Source organism: Daktulosphaira vitifoliae, unplaced genomic scaffold (genome assembly GCF_025091365.1).
Source record: "Daktulosphaira vitifoliae isolate Bord-2020 unplaced genomic scaffold, ASM2509136v1 Scaffold_4, whole genome shotgun sequence".
Taxonomy (NCBI): Eukaryota; Metazoa; Arthropoda; class Insecta; order Hemiptera; family Phylloxeridae; genus Daktulosphaira; species Daktulosphaira vitifoliae.
The window spans coordinates 33,962,954-33,978,026 of record NW_026099575.1 but is presented as its reverse complement, the minus strand read 5'-3'; the positions used below and the strand labels follow the sequence as shown (position 1 = coordinate 33,978,026).

The window sequence follows — 15,073 nt, the reverse complement described above, 5'->3', positions numbered from 1 at the left end:
GTTACCGTCTCAGTAACCATACGTTGCATTCGTTACTTAATAAATATGAAAATTTAGCTAGTTCAAATTTTAAAGTTATTTTTCTCGACTTCAAAGAAACAAAAAAATTTAAATATGTTTAACTTTTTATACCATGTCAATTATATTGATATAATATTAATGAAAATCAGTGTAATTCCCATATAATAAAATAAAATACAAAACCAAGAATTTTAACATAAAAATACCATATTTTTGAATACAGTAGCTATTTTCACCATGAAAACAAAATAAAGTCCAACATTTTTTTTTTCATAATAAAGTATATTACATTAGCTTTAATTTAAGATATATATAAGTGTCAGTATTTCTGGAACATTTTCAAAAATTAAGTTGAAAAAGTTCATTTTTTGTGAAAAAGGTGTCATTTAGAATCTCTTCCTGTGGGCAGGTAAAAGGTCAAATTTATAAAAATAATACATCAAATGGTAAATAAAGACATTATGCATCTTTAAAAAAAAATTATATTGATTTGTTCATTTTTGAAAGAGTTATGGAATTTTTAAGTAAAAAAAATTGAAAAAATTTCGAAAATTAGCGATTTTTAAATTTGTATTTTTTTTGGAGATTTCCCCCTTTTACGGGGAACGAGGGAAGTTTTTTCAATTTTTGAGGGTAATGTCTGTCTTCGACTAGATACGATTTGTGATCTTTTGACGTATCGTTGAAAGAAATCTGTTCGGTAAGAGCTGAAAAAAAGTGTTAACAAACACAAAAAAAAAATTAAAAAAAAACACATCATAGTAAAATTAATACCTTCTCAGCTTTGCATCGAAGCTAAAATCACGAAAACAGAATTTTTTTAAAAATTTTAATGATTAAAAAATCGTCAACGTTATCAAACGCTTTTTAAAACATTTTCTTTTTTCCTTTCTTTAAAATAGAAAACATATAGTTTTCCATAATTTAGGAAATACACTTTATATTATTACCATATAAAATACCTGACTGGTTCATCAAAAAGATATAGAATACTAAATTTATTTTTACTATTTTTTCTCCATTAAAAAGACTACTTATATATTACGTTCACATTATATACATTATAATTCCTAAAACCAACTTCAGACCAATTTATGTTATTTTTACAAATTTTTTTTACTAACTGTTATTGGAATAATTTTATAATATTTTATAATTATATTATGTTCACATTTTTCTTTAAAAAATTTAAGTTTATCACATAAATCAGTCATATATGGACGCTATTTTATAATCTGAGGAAAAACAAATATCTTTCTTTTTAGAGTCTCCGCGTGGATTAATTTGAAAGCAAAGAACAGAAATTTCATTGCTAGCATTCAGAAGAATTATTTTTGAAAACCAATGTCGAATTGATACTAATTTGCCTAGACGAAAAATCTTAGTAACATAATTATTTAAGGTAATATCTTTGGAAACTCATTAACAAGAATTTTATCATCCGCAATAAGTTACCAGGGTTATAATCTAGAAGATTAAACATATTTTTATCTACCTAGTCAGTTCGATAATATATTTATTGTATCTAATTTTAAAGAAAGAAAAACATTATCTGCTAAAATAATTTAATTCTATTTATAATGAATTAATATGATCATTCAATTGAGTATTTTTAGTCTCAAAATTTAAGAATTTATTTTCCAAATGATCAAATTTTTACTAAATTCACAATATATTTAATAAAGAACTTAAATGGCTTATTTCTATTGTTGTTACCAGTAACTAATTTGGTAATTGTGTTTATTCTTTTAATATTATTTAGAATTTCATTTTTTTTTTTTTTTGGTTCAACTATAAGTTAATAATCATGATAGGATTCAATTATAATGATCTTATCTTCGAAAATATAACCAATATATATTATATTGGTTATATTATACAACACAACAACTAACACGACAAGGAGTAACTATTATTCTACTAACTTACAGTATAGTGGAGTCGTGCCTAATTGATCTGACACAGCTATTTATTTATTTAAGTTATTCAAAGTCCTACTTTATGGATATAATTATATAAATAATAATTAATCTGTAAAATATTTCAAATTAACTATAAATTTTTTAATTTTGATAATTTGTCAAATAAATATAATTAACATTAAATTTGCTTAATCTGAACTGTTACAACAATTTAATAATATTTTAAAGTATTTAAAAATTATAAAATTTTCATATCTACATTTTTATTGACTAATGTTTTTTAATAATTATTAGAAAATACAAGTGAATATCCATATATTCTGCATTTTTTTTTATTTAAGTTGAAAACGAACAAAACATTCATCTTCAAAACATTAACATTCATTACTAAAATCTCCAAGAAAGATTAAGAAGGTTCTACCGCAAATTTTTCAGTAATAATAGTTTTTCATACAATTATATGGAACTTCTAATTGTTATTTTAATTAACTGATTATATAATGAGAGTAACTAATTCATTTAAGCATTAAAAAATGTGTAGTTATATGTTTCATAAATTTATTGAAATCAAATTTTATCAACGAAATTATGTCTTAACGTTTTTAATCATCATTGTAGATGTACTTATCAATATAATACTCCATATCATCAATAACCTCAAATTCTTCTTCTATTTTATCATAAATCAAAGAAATAGCATCATTAATTTTATCGATGTCCGTTAATTTTGTTGGAGGAAATAATTGTGAAATTCTCATAGCTTCACTCACTACTGACTCAAATGGTTTCCAAAAGTCATCTGGTAATTCAGTGAGTCCGATGCAATGAACAGTATTCGAAAAATTTTTAGTTGGAAATAAGTATTTTAAGACATTTTGTAGCGAAGTATTAAACATATCTATTCTGTTAAACTTTGACGTAAAGTTTCTACACTTCGTCAATGGTATAAAAACGTGTTCATATATACTATTTTCCGTGTATAGTATTTCATTATAAACCATAAAATTATCAATCAACTTGATAGACTTATATAATATATCAAACACATTGCCATAATTTTTTACATGACAAAAAACCTTTTTTGCGCAATAAAATAACAATATACTTAAATATTTTAACGACCTGTTAAACATTGCCTTTTTGTAACACTCTATGGTAAATGTTTCATCTCCTAGTTTTTTTACATCACAAAGTTTCATTGACTTGTGAACACCTTCAACATTTATATCAACTACTTCTTCATAAACATATATCCAGTTATGAAACGGATAATTTTCACTGCTGACCTGTGGTATTTGATATCCCAAACTTAAAATTAAAAAAGTTATCCCCAATATAGAGGTCATTTTTTAAAATATTATTTGTACGTACTTGTTATATTTTATTTAACATAAAACAATTCAGGTGATTAATGAAAAACATGCAAATTACGTAATTATTTTATAATAACCATTATTGTATGTACAACAATAACATTTTATTGTGAAAAATAAAAACCATTTTCTAATATAAATTATTAAACACACAATATTTGAAATATTTTTAATTATTATATAAATAATTTTATGGTTACATAAGTTTATTTAAAAATAACTTCTGTTTAACAAGCACTGGTCTTGTTATAATAAGTTTAATCTATAGTATTTTTTCAAATTCAAATATTTATTCACTTATTATTATTGTAGAAATAATAATTATACTAAATTTTTTTTTGATATTTAATCTAAGATTTTATTATTAATAGATTCTACTAGAGTGGGTAAAAACATCATTTTTTATTTATTTTACTTATATAACCCAACCATTTTCACATAGAAGATAAGTCATCGGGACAAATTTTTTTTTCAACTTATAGTACATAACATTAGGTTAATTTTAGTATATGTTTGAAGCTCAGAGTATTTCCGGAACATTTTCAAAACTTAAGTTGAAAAATTAAAATTCTTGTGCAGAAGTTGCTATTTTGAATTCCCCTCTGTGGGCAGATAAAGGGTCATATTTTTAAAAAGTATATATCAAATGAAAGGAAAATATTTATGGTTTCAATATAAAAAAGAATAATTTTGATTCGTTCATTTTTCAATAAGTTATAGTAATTTTTAGAAAAATAAGTTTTAAAAATGTCGAAATTTACCGATTGTAAAAATCGTAATATTTTGGTCGATTTTCAATATTTACGGGTAACGAAGGTAAAAAGTAGTGACAAACACAAAAAAAAAATAAACACTTCATGGTAAAATTAATACCTTCTCAGCTTCGCATCGAAGCTAAAAAATATATTTTAATCAGGTTAAGTCAAAATATATATTGTCTTATTTATTTATCCTAAATCATTTTTTTAAACAAAGAACAGTATACCCTCTAGTGTGTGCTTAAGCATAATTTGTCATAAAAAACAATTTTTTGACCATTCTTTTTAAAAGTTAAATTTAGCATAGGTTTTAATCGAGGGCTTGTTTAGAATCTAAAAAAAAAAATATTGAATAGGATATTTTTTAATATTTTAATTATGAATTGCAGAAAGTGAGTAAATCCATTTTTACTAACTTTTTATTATTATGTTTAATTAAGATTTAGTAAATACTTAATTTACTACAGAACGCAGTCAAATGACGATATCACTCAAAAGTATCGTTCCACGAATATTACTTAATATCTATTCAGCAGTAATATAAGAATATAATAGTAAGAAAAAAAATAGTAAAGACACGGATTAAAATAAAAACGGAACTGACCAAATTAAAACTATATTCAAAACAAAATTAATATAATTTTATATTTTTTGGATAACAGACAAAACCATCTTTTTGAAAGAGGGAATCGTAAGACGACGAATTGATGCAGATACACGTAAGATGTCAGAAAACGGAGAGAGAGCGTTCACCACTGACACACGGTGGTCGACCGCTCTCCAGTAGATAGACTTTGCGCCCTAACTAGATTGCAGGGTACTCTATCAGACTGGGCTCGTAATGTAGTAAGGTGACTGATGAAAGTATGAACTGATCGTATATTAAATGTATCACAAAATATACGGTACCGTGTCTGTTGTAAATAGTAATAACGTGTCATGATTAGCAAGGTCGAAAATTAGCTATCTATATTTGTAATCCGTTGTGTGTAATACACAGGATTTGAAATAGAAATGATTTTTTGAGTTACGACGGAGGTTTCAATTTTCAATTAATTGATATGTCGGTTTAGGTTTTGATTTTGATAAAATCAACGGTTTAAAACGTGTTATAAATTAATTTTATAATATAACAATTTTCATTTTTTTTTTAGTTACGATGACAAGTCGAGAAGGTATTAATTTTACAATGATTTATTCATTTTTTTATTTATTATATTTTTGTGATTTTTCACTTTTTCACTACTTTTCATTAACTCAAGCTGGATCGATTTTACTCAACGATACGAAAAGTGATCATAATGGTATCTAGTTGAAGACATTGCCTTCGAAAATTGAAAATTTTCTCATTGTTCTTCATAAATGGCGGAAATCCTCTAAAAATTACGATTTTTTAAATCGATAAATTTTGACAATTTAAAACATTTTTTTTTTTAATGTTATAACTTTTTAAAAAATTTATTGAAATCATTTGTTTTTATGGACATTTGATATACATTTTTTGAATACCAATTAAACCAAAATTCAAAATAATAAAATTTTCCTAAAAATACCTTGTCTTTCATGAGCAAATTTCTACCGTATTTACGAAACGTGTAATTTTTGGTTTCATATTTTATTTTTCCAATAAACAGTTATAACTTTTTGAAAATATATGTTTAAATGGATAAATACTTGTTTTTTTTTGTAAGTATTTTATACATATTTATCTGACAAACTTTTTTAAAGTAGAGTACAGTAAAAAGGAGAGGATACAGTGATATGGGGTCACCTATTTTCATAATTTTTATATCAATATAATATACATTGAATATAAAATTAAACTTATTTTGACTTTTTTGACAATACATCCCTTGTAAATGAAATAAAACAACTTTTTGATAATTTGAAACATTTGTATAAAAAATAGAAATTTTCAAATTTTTTTTGAACGTATACAGAATTTCTGCATTGTTTAATAATATATTAAATAATAGGTATATTAATTATTATCTACTTCAATTTTCGTCTTCAATTATTATATATAAAAGGGTTAGAATAATTAAAATTTATTTTCTTTATGAACTGCCTATTTTTTTGATAAATCAATGTTACAATTATGATAGTTAGGTGTTCAAAGTAAGGAAACAGGTTTCCTTTATCCTCATTCTTTGTAACACCTGACCTGTTTCCTTACTTATTCAGCACCCATATTTGCCATGGAGTTAACAAATTATGCAAACAAATTACTATACTAAATTATTAATATGAAAAATTTAAATCATAAAACTTATAATCATGATTAATTAAGGGCATGGGAGTTGTTATTGCTTTTGGGATAATCAAAAAATTCTTCTAAAAATTAAACACTGTCTACAAATTTGCATCGAAGCGTTTTTTGTGATAGTGTTTTTAATCACTATCAGATATCATCTATACTTGTCCCAACTATACCTCGACCTACTGCACTTGGATGGGTTGTGTTTTTTTTTTATAAAATACGATTTCTGATTGAGATATGCTATGATATATCAATGAATGTGATATTTCTATGGATATATCCAAGTTGTACTGTAAAATTTTTCCATGGAAGGACAAACTATTTTTTTAATTTTTTCTTTCAATGTATCATTCTAAGTGCAACAAGAGCTTATACCCCTCATTTAATTAATTAGCTTTCCAAAAAATATGTATGTTATTATTATATACACGTATAATATTTTTTAAATTAAAGAGAAAATACAATTGACATATTGAAAAATGTTATTTGTGTAGGTACATATGATGCTTCACAGAAAAAATATAATAAATAATAGATTTTTTGGTAATTTATATTATTTATAAAGTTAAGTGTCTCTAGAAAATTAATAAAAAAAATCAAACTTACATTCATTTATCATATATTATATTATATATTTATACATATCATTAATCTATAAAAACAAAAATCATAATTTCGGAATTCATAATATACAAATATAATTAAAATAACATTTTTTCATCATTAATTAAAAAAAATTTTTTTGCAAAATTTTATAAAACAATGTGATTATGAAAATTAACCCAGCAAAAAGTCAAGGGGGCTAACTCTCTAAAGTGTCCACTTCTGTCGTGACACCCATGGATAACCACTGATGGTTAGTAAAACATTTTAACAAGAGTTAATTTTTTTTTATATTTTATAAATAATTAAAATTTTTTTTATATAGATGAATGACGTCTTTAAATATTATTTGGTATAATTTTTTTTTAAATCGAACCATTTCCCTTAATACAGAGGGGTTTCAAAACTCAAAAATGCATATAGAAAGTAGAACTTTTATTCCAACAGATATAAAAAATCTGAAATCTAATTTTCTTATAATAGTAACCGCTAATTATATTGTTTTTAGTTTTTGCATTTATGTAATAAAAAATAAATTTTCTATAACTTAAATGATAACTAAATATTGAATAAAAATATTAATACATTTTAAAATATTAACAACAAAATATATATTCAATTATCTAATTAAGATATATATTTAAAAGACTCTAATAACGAAATAAAAATCGTTTTAAAATTTCGGTTTTGGTTTAAGTTACGGTTTTAATTTTTTTATTTTAGTTTTGGTTTTCTAGCCATGATCGTACATAACTAGGATTATACAATTCATGTATTTTATCTCCAAATATTAGAACTTCATATTGTTATAACTGATAAACGAATTAAGTTAAATAAAAAATTCTAACGTTTTAAAGGAAACTATTAATATTTATTAATTAAAAAATTTAACACATTGTTTCTATTTGAAAAAATAATGTGNTATTGTTATAACTGATAAACGAATTAAGTTAAATAAAAAAATTCTAACGTTTTAAAGGAAACTATTAATATTTATTAATTAAAAAATTTAATTACATGTTTCCATTTGAAAAAATAATGTGAAAACCTACAAGACATAGGAGATGAACTTGAAAAGTGTTAAAATAGCTAATATTCGATAAAAATATATAAATAATGTACCTCAAAAAAAATGAAAATGGTTTTTTATCCTGCAAATAATCTTTGTAGAAAGAGTATCTCAAATCTAACTGACAACGTTTATAACTTATGAACAAATTATCATTAAAATTTATTTTATTTTTTAATAATACATTTTTATTGAGTTACCTGTATACTCATTTTAACATATAGAGTGAGTATTTAACACGAGTAGAGTGCATGTACACCAGAATGAGCTATACACACACGTGTTTCATACTCACTAGATGTATTAGATTACTAATTTAAAAACATTTTAACTAAAGATAATTTGGTCAAAATTTATAATCGTTGTAGTATAGATCTGAATAACAATGTATATTGATTTGAAATACTTTTTTTTAGATATTAAAATATTTGCAATTATTTGTTAGCATATTTATCGAAAAATAATTTTAAAAAAGGGTTATTTCATTTTATTAAGTCGAAGTAATATTTTTCAAAACATTCATCTTCATTTCCCAAATACTCCAATTCATCCCGGACTTTATGACGAATTAAAGTTATAGCATCTGCAAACTGTTCTTGTTCTAAATTTCTTGACGGAGGAAATAAATTTGATATTTTCATAGCTTTACTCACCACCGAGTCGAATGGTATCCAAAATTCATCTGGTACTTCAGTAGTGATGTTAAAGTCATCAGGAAATTTTTTAGTTGGAAATAAGTATTTTAGGATTCTTTGTAATGACACACTATATAAATAATTTTTTTCATTCTTACTCATATGATGCTTAAACTCCGTTAATGGTTCAGCAATTGAGCTTATAATAGAATTATTTATTTCAATATATTCCATTGAATTATCAATCAACCTGAGACATTGAAATACTTTACTTAATAAATATTCATTTTCAAACAAGTAAGTTTTTTTTGCACAATAAAATATCAATATGAATAAATATTTTAACGATCTGTTAAGCATTGCTTCTTTATAACACTCTATAGTAAATGTTTCAACTCCCANTCTAAAATCGTACTGAAATCTACACTCAAAATGTTGAATTAAGCAGTTAGTACACTGGACGACGTGACTTCGTCGGTTTTTTCCCTGTACACCAAAACTTTGAGCGCTAATATCTATTAATATAGTTGATTATTTTCCTGTTTCGACCTGTCAGAATGTGCAGTGTCTCTAGCTGAAACTAATGATACCATAATATTCATTTGTGAAAAAAAGTGACTTAGTCGGTTTTTTCCCTGTACCCTTCATTTGTTATATTTTATTTAACATAAAACAATTCAGGTGATTAATAAAAAACATGTAAACTACGTAATTATTTTATAATTACCAACAATGTTGATCCAATATTGTAGGTACAATAATAAAATTATTTTATGGAAAATAAAAACTATAATTGAATAATAATTTATTTTATTTTAAATACAATATTATTTTCTCAGACATTTTTTAGTCTTTGATAAATATTTTAATGGTTGTGCAGGTACATTTAAAAATAACTATTGTTTAACAAATACTGTTCCTATTAAAAAAAGATTCAAGTAATAATATTTTACAAAAAATTATAATTATATCAAAAATATTAATTTAAAATGAATTAAAATTTTTTTTTTAGTTTTAAACTAATATTTTTGATATAATTTTAATATTAAATAATTAGCTACACGTGATCAATTTATATTTTCTATATATTTTTTTTTCATTTATTTAATTATTAATTTTTTGTTTAGGATTCTAGAAACAATATTTTTATGGATACTCAAAATATTTTTCAATAAATTTTCTCACAACTATTCATTTGAATGTATAAATAATGTCCCATAAAATAAATAAATATGTCTCTCTATATAACTTTTTTACTATATCAAACTAGAAGAAAAAACGAATCCTTTCCCAAGAAAATCTTTTTTTTTTATACATGTTTGATCCAAAAATTTTTTTAAGGGTTTCCACTAGACTACGTGGAAACATTTTTATATTTTTTACTATATTAAAAGAATATTTGATTAAGCCAAAATCAATAATCATCTATCTCATTATTATAAGATTATAGATATATAATGTTTTATACATTTTATACAAGGCGTTCAGTTAGTAAGGAAACAGGTAAGTTGTTACAAACTATGATAACAATAGAAACCGTTTCCTTACTTATTGAACATTCTATATATGTATAATGTTTCTCTCTCTCATTGACTTAATTTTAAATAATTTTTTTTTTCAAAAAGTGAGCACCTATGTTGTGCGATATTTAGATAAATTTATTTAGATACAATAACTAGATAAAAAATATTAAACTTATGTGGCATCTAGTCCAAAAGAAACGTGTACCTGATTGCCAATCTTAGGTGCCATATTCTTATACTTAATAATTAAGTATTCAGCATACTATTACAGAAAAAACAAATTTTTTTATTACTTATTAAATAGAATCGTCAATATTCAATTGATGAAACATTTTAATTAAAATATCCATTCGCTCAATGTTATTACAGTAGCCAATTATAAAGTTTTTAGTATTTAAGAAATTAATATTTTTAGATGTTCTAAATTACAATCTAATCAGAGTAAAGGGAACAGTTATTGGCACCTTCAGAAAATATAAAGTTTTAAATCAGTGTATTAATCTGTTGACATCGGTGAAAATGTTTCACAAGTTCCTATCAATAAAAACTGTTGCTATATTTCGAATTTTTCTCTCATAATTTGTATAGATATGATACCATTATAAATTAATGGTTTTTTACAAAATGATAAAAAAATACAGTTATTGGACATTTTTTAATTGACACTCTTAAAAATTGAGTTAGTACCTATTACAGTTATATAAAAATTTAATTTTTGGTAAAAATGTAAAGTGAGTAATCTGGCTAACTATTAAAAAGAAAAATTATTTAAAAAAATCAAAACACTATTTTTTATTGATAAAATTAGGCTAATAACTGTACACATTACGCCATATCGAACTCATACGGAACCAGATAAAGTGGAAACTGATATATATACATATATACAAATGTTGTTATGATTAAAACCACTATTTTTGAAATGCTACCATGTGAATTTTTAGTTCATAATTTTTTTACTTCTGAGCAATTTTGTTTTAATTTAACTAAATTTAAAATAGGTACTATTTAATTTCCGGAACATGTTATTTAACACGTTAAATTAGCAAATTATTAGATTTAAAAAAAGAAAATATTATTCTTCATCCAATCATTCTTTCTAAAAATACTTGAAATAGACGCAGAATTGAGAATTTTAAATGCAAATGTGAATTTTCATCATAACTATAGTGTATTTATTTAAATTTCAACATTTTGAACATTTTTGATATTAGATAATTTTGTTCAATGAAATATTTAAGGTATTAATTTTTTTTTATGAAGTCTCGTATATTGAAAATATATGTAAAATTGACGTGTGAAATACAGCAATACGATTGAGTAAGAATTGTAACACCCATTTTGTATATTATTTAGATTGCAGTTAGTTTACCTCCCTTATGACATAGACAAAATAGCCAATAACTGAATAAACCATGTACAGTACATCGCCCGGTTTCTCTATTTTTTTGATCAACCGAATAAACTGTAAGGTATGTACTTTATTATGTATAGTCAATTCTGAGTGTACACATTTCCCCGTAGTAGAATAATAAATTCACATACTCTACACAAGCGTATACGTAGTAATAATACATCGTATCTATGACATGCCTACGCAGAAACGATAGTTCGGCATATCGGCTTTGTTTCGGTTTGTTTGAAAACTAGTAGAAAATAAATGAAAAAAAAAGCTTCGGCAAAAAAAAGATCTGTTCGAAGATAAGTGTAACAACCAAACTAGGATTCCCCGCGGGAAACCTGCACCGTCGGATATGTGGTACGTTGTAACAAATGGCCGAGACTTATCTGGTGGACAGAAAGTCGTAAACCGCGTCAGCTAGGCAACCATCGCTGTTTTTCAATTCCCAACGCGTCTGTCCGCCAGGAATTGTGTGGTTTTCGGATGCTCCGGCTCGGAAAACACCATGTACAATGGATATCCAAAAGGGAATCACCGGTTTGTAAATTAAATCCACTGACTAAACATACATAGTGACATTCAGTATACCTTGGAAATTTAAAGGAATTTGAATAAACAAAGCTGATTTTCTTTTTATTGGACAACAAAATTGGAATCTTTCATAAAAACTTGTAATTTTTATTGTAATACATTTATTACATTTGAACTCTAGTACTTTATTTGTAGTTATATCAAATCCGCAAGTAGAAACTATTAAAATACCTGATTAATAATCAATAGGAGATAAACAGTAAAACTTTAAAAAAAGAAGGGCTAGGTATATTTTTTTTAAGTTTAATCGTCATAAAAATATTAAAGTCTATTGGTTTGAATATAGTTAATAGAATCGTACTCGTATCATATGATACTTCGTGTGTCACGGTACAATGAACGCATTCCGTTTAATTTGTGAAACAAATCTACATCTTAGCTCAAGTGAGTTCTAACCAATGAATAAATTCGTTTATTCGATACTTAATGATACTAGTAGCGTGGGATGCTGCGAAATTCAATAATGTGTCTTGTTCAGGAATTCAACAACTAGTTTTCGATTGTAGCAATCAAATCGCTTTAATTTGCTGCCATTCTCTTAAAACATGCCCGTGGATCACTAAAGGAATATTTTCCCAAATAACTGAGATATTTCATGACATAGGGTGTTATAAAAATTTACTTACATCAAATTTTTATATATTATTAAAAGCAAAAAATATGGGGCGTACTGATGTTAAGCTGCGCTTTTTGCTGTTGGTTCTTGAATGGGTGACCATATGAGGGAACTTTAACATGTGACACACGCTTTGCCCCATACTAGTTCTCTCGATCATGATGAGATTGGGTCATGTAACCGATGTAAGATTCAAATCATTAAGGCAGAATCGACTCTATTGTTAATATAGAGACTAATGTAAATTTCAAAATGATAATTCTAATTATTAAATAAAATAAAAATATTACTAAAATTGTATTACAATGTGTGTAGTTTGATGTTTTTACAAAAAAAACTTGCTCTTTTAGGTGATACATATATATATATATATATATTAATAAATGAACAAGTTAAATTTGTAGAAAATTATACTTAAGTTCGCATAAATTATATTTTTAATATTTATAAAACTTTTCTAAAAAATAATACAAATAATAATTAGAAAAATAATTTAGTTAAATAACTCAACTGTATTTCTTGTGATTTCATACCATACATAAACCAGTTTTCCGTTTTCGGTCGAATTTATTAGCAACTGAAAGGCCTACAAGAAAAAAAAATTTTACACATAAAAACTGACTGAGGTAGTCAATCATATTTTACATATTATTATTATATTTATTATTATAAGCTATTAATCCTACTTTAATAATGAAAAAAAAATCGTATCAAAAGAAATTCCTCTATTTGTAATATTATATTTACTGTAAATTTAAATATAAAGTTGTGATAATATTTTAATTTAATACTTTTTATATTATAGTAAATATTTATTTTTAATAAGCCCAAAACTTTGTCAAAATCATTTGTACAATTAAACTTTATCGTTGTTCCAAAAAGAAAAATACAGAATTCTTTGAAACAAAAATTACTACATGTTTTCAATTTTTTATTCATTTAGTGAATTGACAAAAGATTTTTGTTTGAATATCTACTCAAAAACAAAAGTCGAGTTACGATATTATGTTCTAGATAGAGAGTCATTAAATAGTTTTAAACGAAATATTAAAAAAATATACACATTTATGGTAAACATAAAAAGAGAATTGTGTTGGAATGAATTTAAATTAAAAATTATTATTGATTATTTTATTTGTGTCTATTGTAATCGCAAATTACTGTGAAATTAGAAGTTATTTGAATATTTTAACAAGTTGATGACATTTTGTTGACTTTTAACACTTACAATAAAGTACTGGGCACAATAATAAGAATGTTAAGCTAGACTAGAACCGAGTAGAGGAGAGGAAAAGTTAATGATGAACATTTTGGTAGGCGACATCCAAGAGTTTTGAAAACTCAATGGCCTTTCTTATATTACACACCTGAGCTAGGGTTATATTGTGAATTCCACCGAGCCTCTTAATGTTTTATATGGACTTATATGAGAAGATTTTGTTTACCGTAAACCCGTAAATAAGTTAGAAAGTTTGGCCGTTCTTGGGTTATGTCTAAAGAAAGAGTTTTGTTTTTAAAGGTATTTAAAGGTATAAAGGTATTCATTTGTCACAACCCGTCAACTACGAGTAGTATTGCTCTCCTGAGTGTTAAATTTTCCTTTGTATTTAAGAAACATAATAGTAAATAACTCGAAACCTAACACAAAACATAAATAATTTTATTGGAATATAAAAGAAAAACAATTGGAAACTTGAAGTTAAAAACTTTTTTTAAATATATTTAAAATAGGTATTTAAATATTTTCAGAATAAAGTATTAAATACAAGTACAAATAATTTTCAAAAGTGTTCCAAGTACTTTGAAATACTATTTTTAAAAGACTTATTTTTATTAATATTTTAGATAATTTTTTCGTTGAAAATCACAAACTTTACCGGAAAAGGGGGATCATCATAAGGGACCGATAATAGCCTGATTTGCTACTCTAGTGTGGACCTTGGAGTTATTTACAAACGTTAGTCTCAGTACTTGGTTATCGCTGTCCGGTTTTCAACCTTATGTCAAGAGTTTGTTTATTTACTCTTCACGCCTTTGCCTACCTTGTATCCTCTCCTATTTTGCTCAAGTACTTATGTCTAGCAAATTGTATTTGGTTATATCCTGTTTCTGGTACGTTTAATATTTGTATCTTGTATTTTGTTTGCACCTTAGTATTTTTCTTATTTTTCTTTTAACTATGTCTCTTTGACACCCTCGGAAGTACTGGAGCATATTGCGACTATCAACATTCACACATACACAACACATAGTGTTAATTGCTTAATTTTGTTTTACGACAGTATTCATTTGTCATATAA

At 24.7% G+C, this 15,073-nt stretch overlaps 1 protein-coding gene across 2 annotated transcripts; it reads right to left on the bottom strand.

The window, feature by feature from the left end:
• Positions 1-7,865: 7,865 nt before the first annotated feature.
• Positions 7,866-15,073, bottom strand: LOC126905189 (uncharacterized). 2 transcript variants are annotated; one of them, XM_050684678.1, is made up of 3 exons: positions 14,816-15,073; positions 13,285-13,359; positions 7,866-8,891 (listed from the first exon to the last, which is right to left on the bottom strand). In XM_050684678.1, the coding sequence occupies exons 2-3, from the start codon at positions 13,311-13,313 to the stop codon at positions 8,489-8,491; spliced, it is 432 nt and encodes a 143-aa protein (XP_050540635.1). In that variant the 5' UTR covers positions 13,314-13,359; positions 14,816-15,073; the 3' UTR covers positions 7,866-8,488. The 2 variants fall into 2 exon arrangements, with proteins under 2 accessions (XP_050540635.1, XP_050540636.1); XM_050684679.1 differs by lacking the exon at positions 14,816-15,073 and adding an exon at positions 13,460-13,534.

What these genes read in the sequence shown, in the direction of transcription:
- LOC126905189 (XM_050684678.1), bottom strand. Translation starts at nt 13,313, where the DNA reads ATGTATGGTATGAAATCACAAGAAATACA. An exon ending in ATGAAATCACAAGAAATACA is followed by an intron (nt 8,892 to 13,284) that starts GTTGAGTTATTT and finishes TCAATGTCTCAG; the next exon opens with GTTGATTGATAATTCAATGG.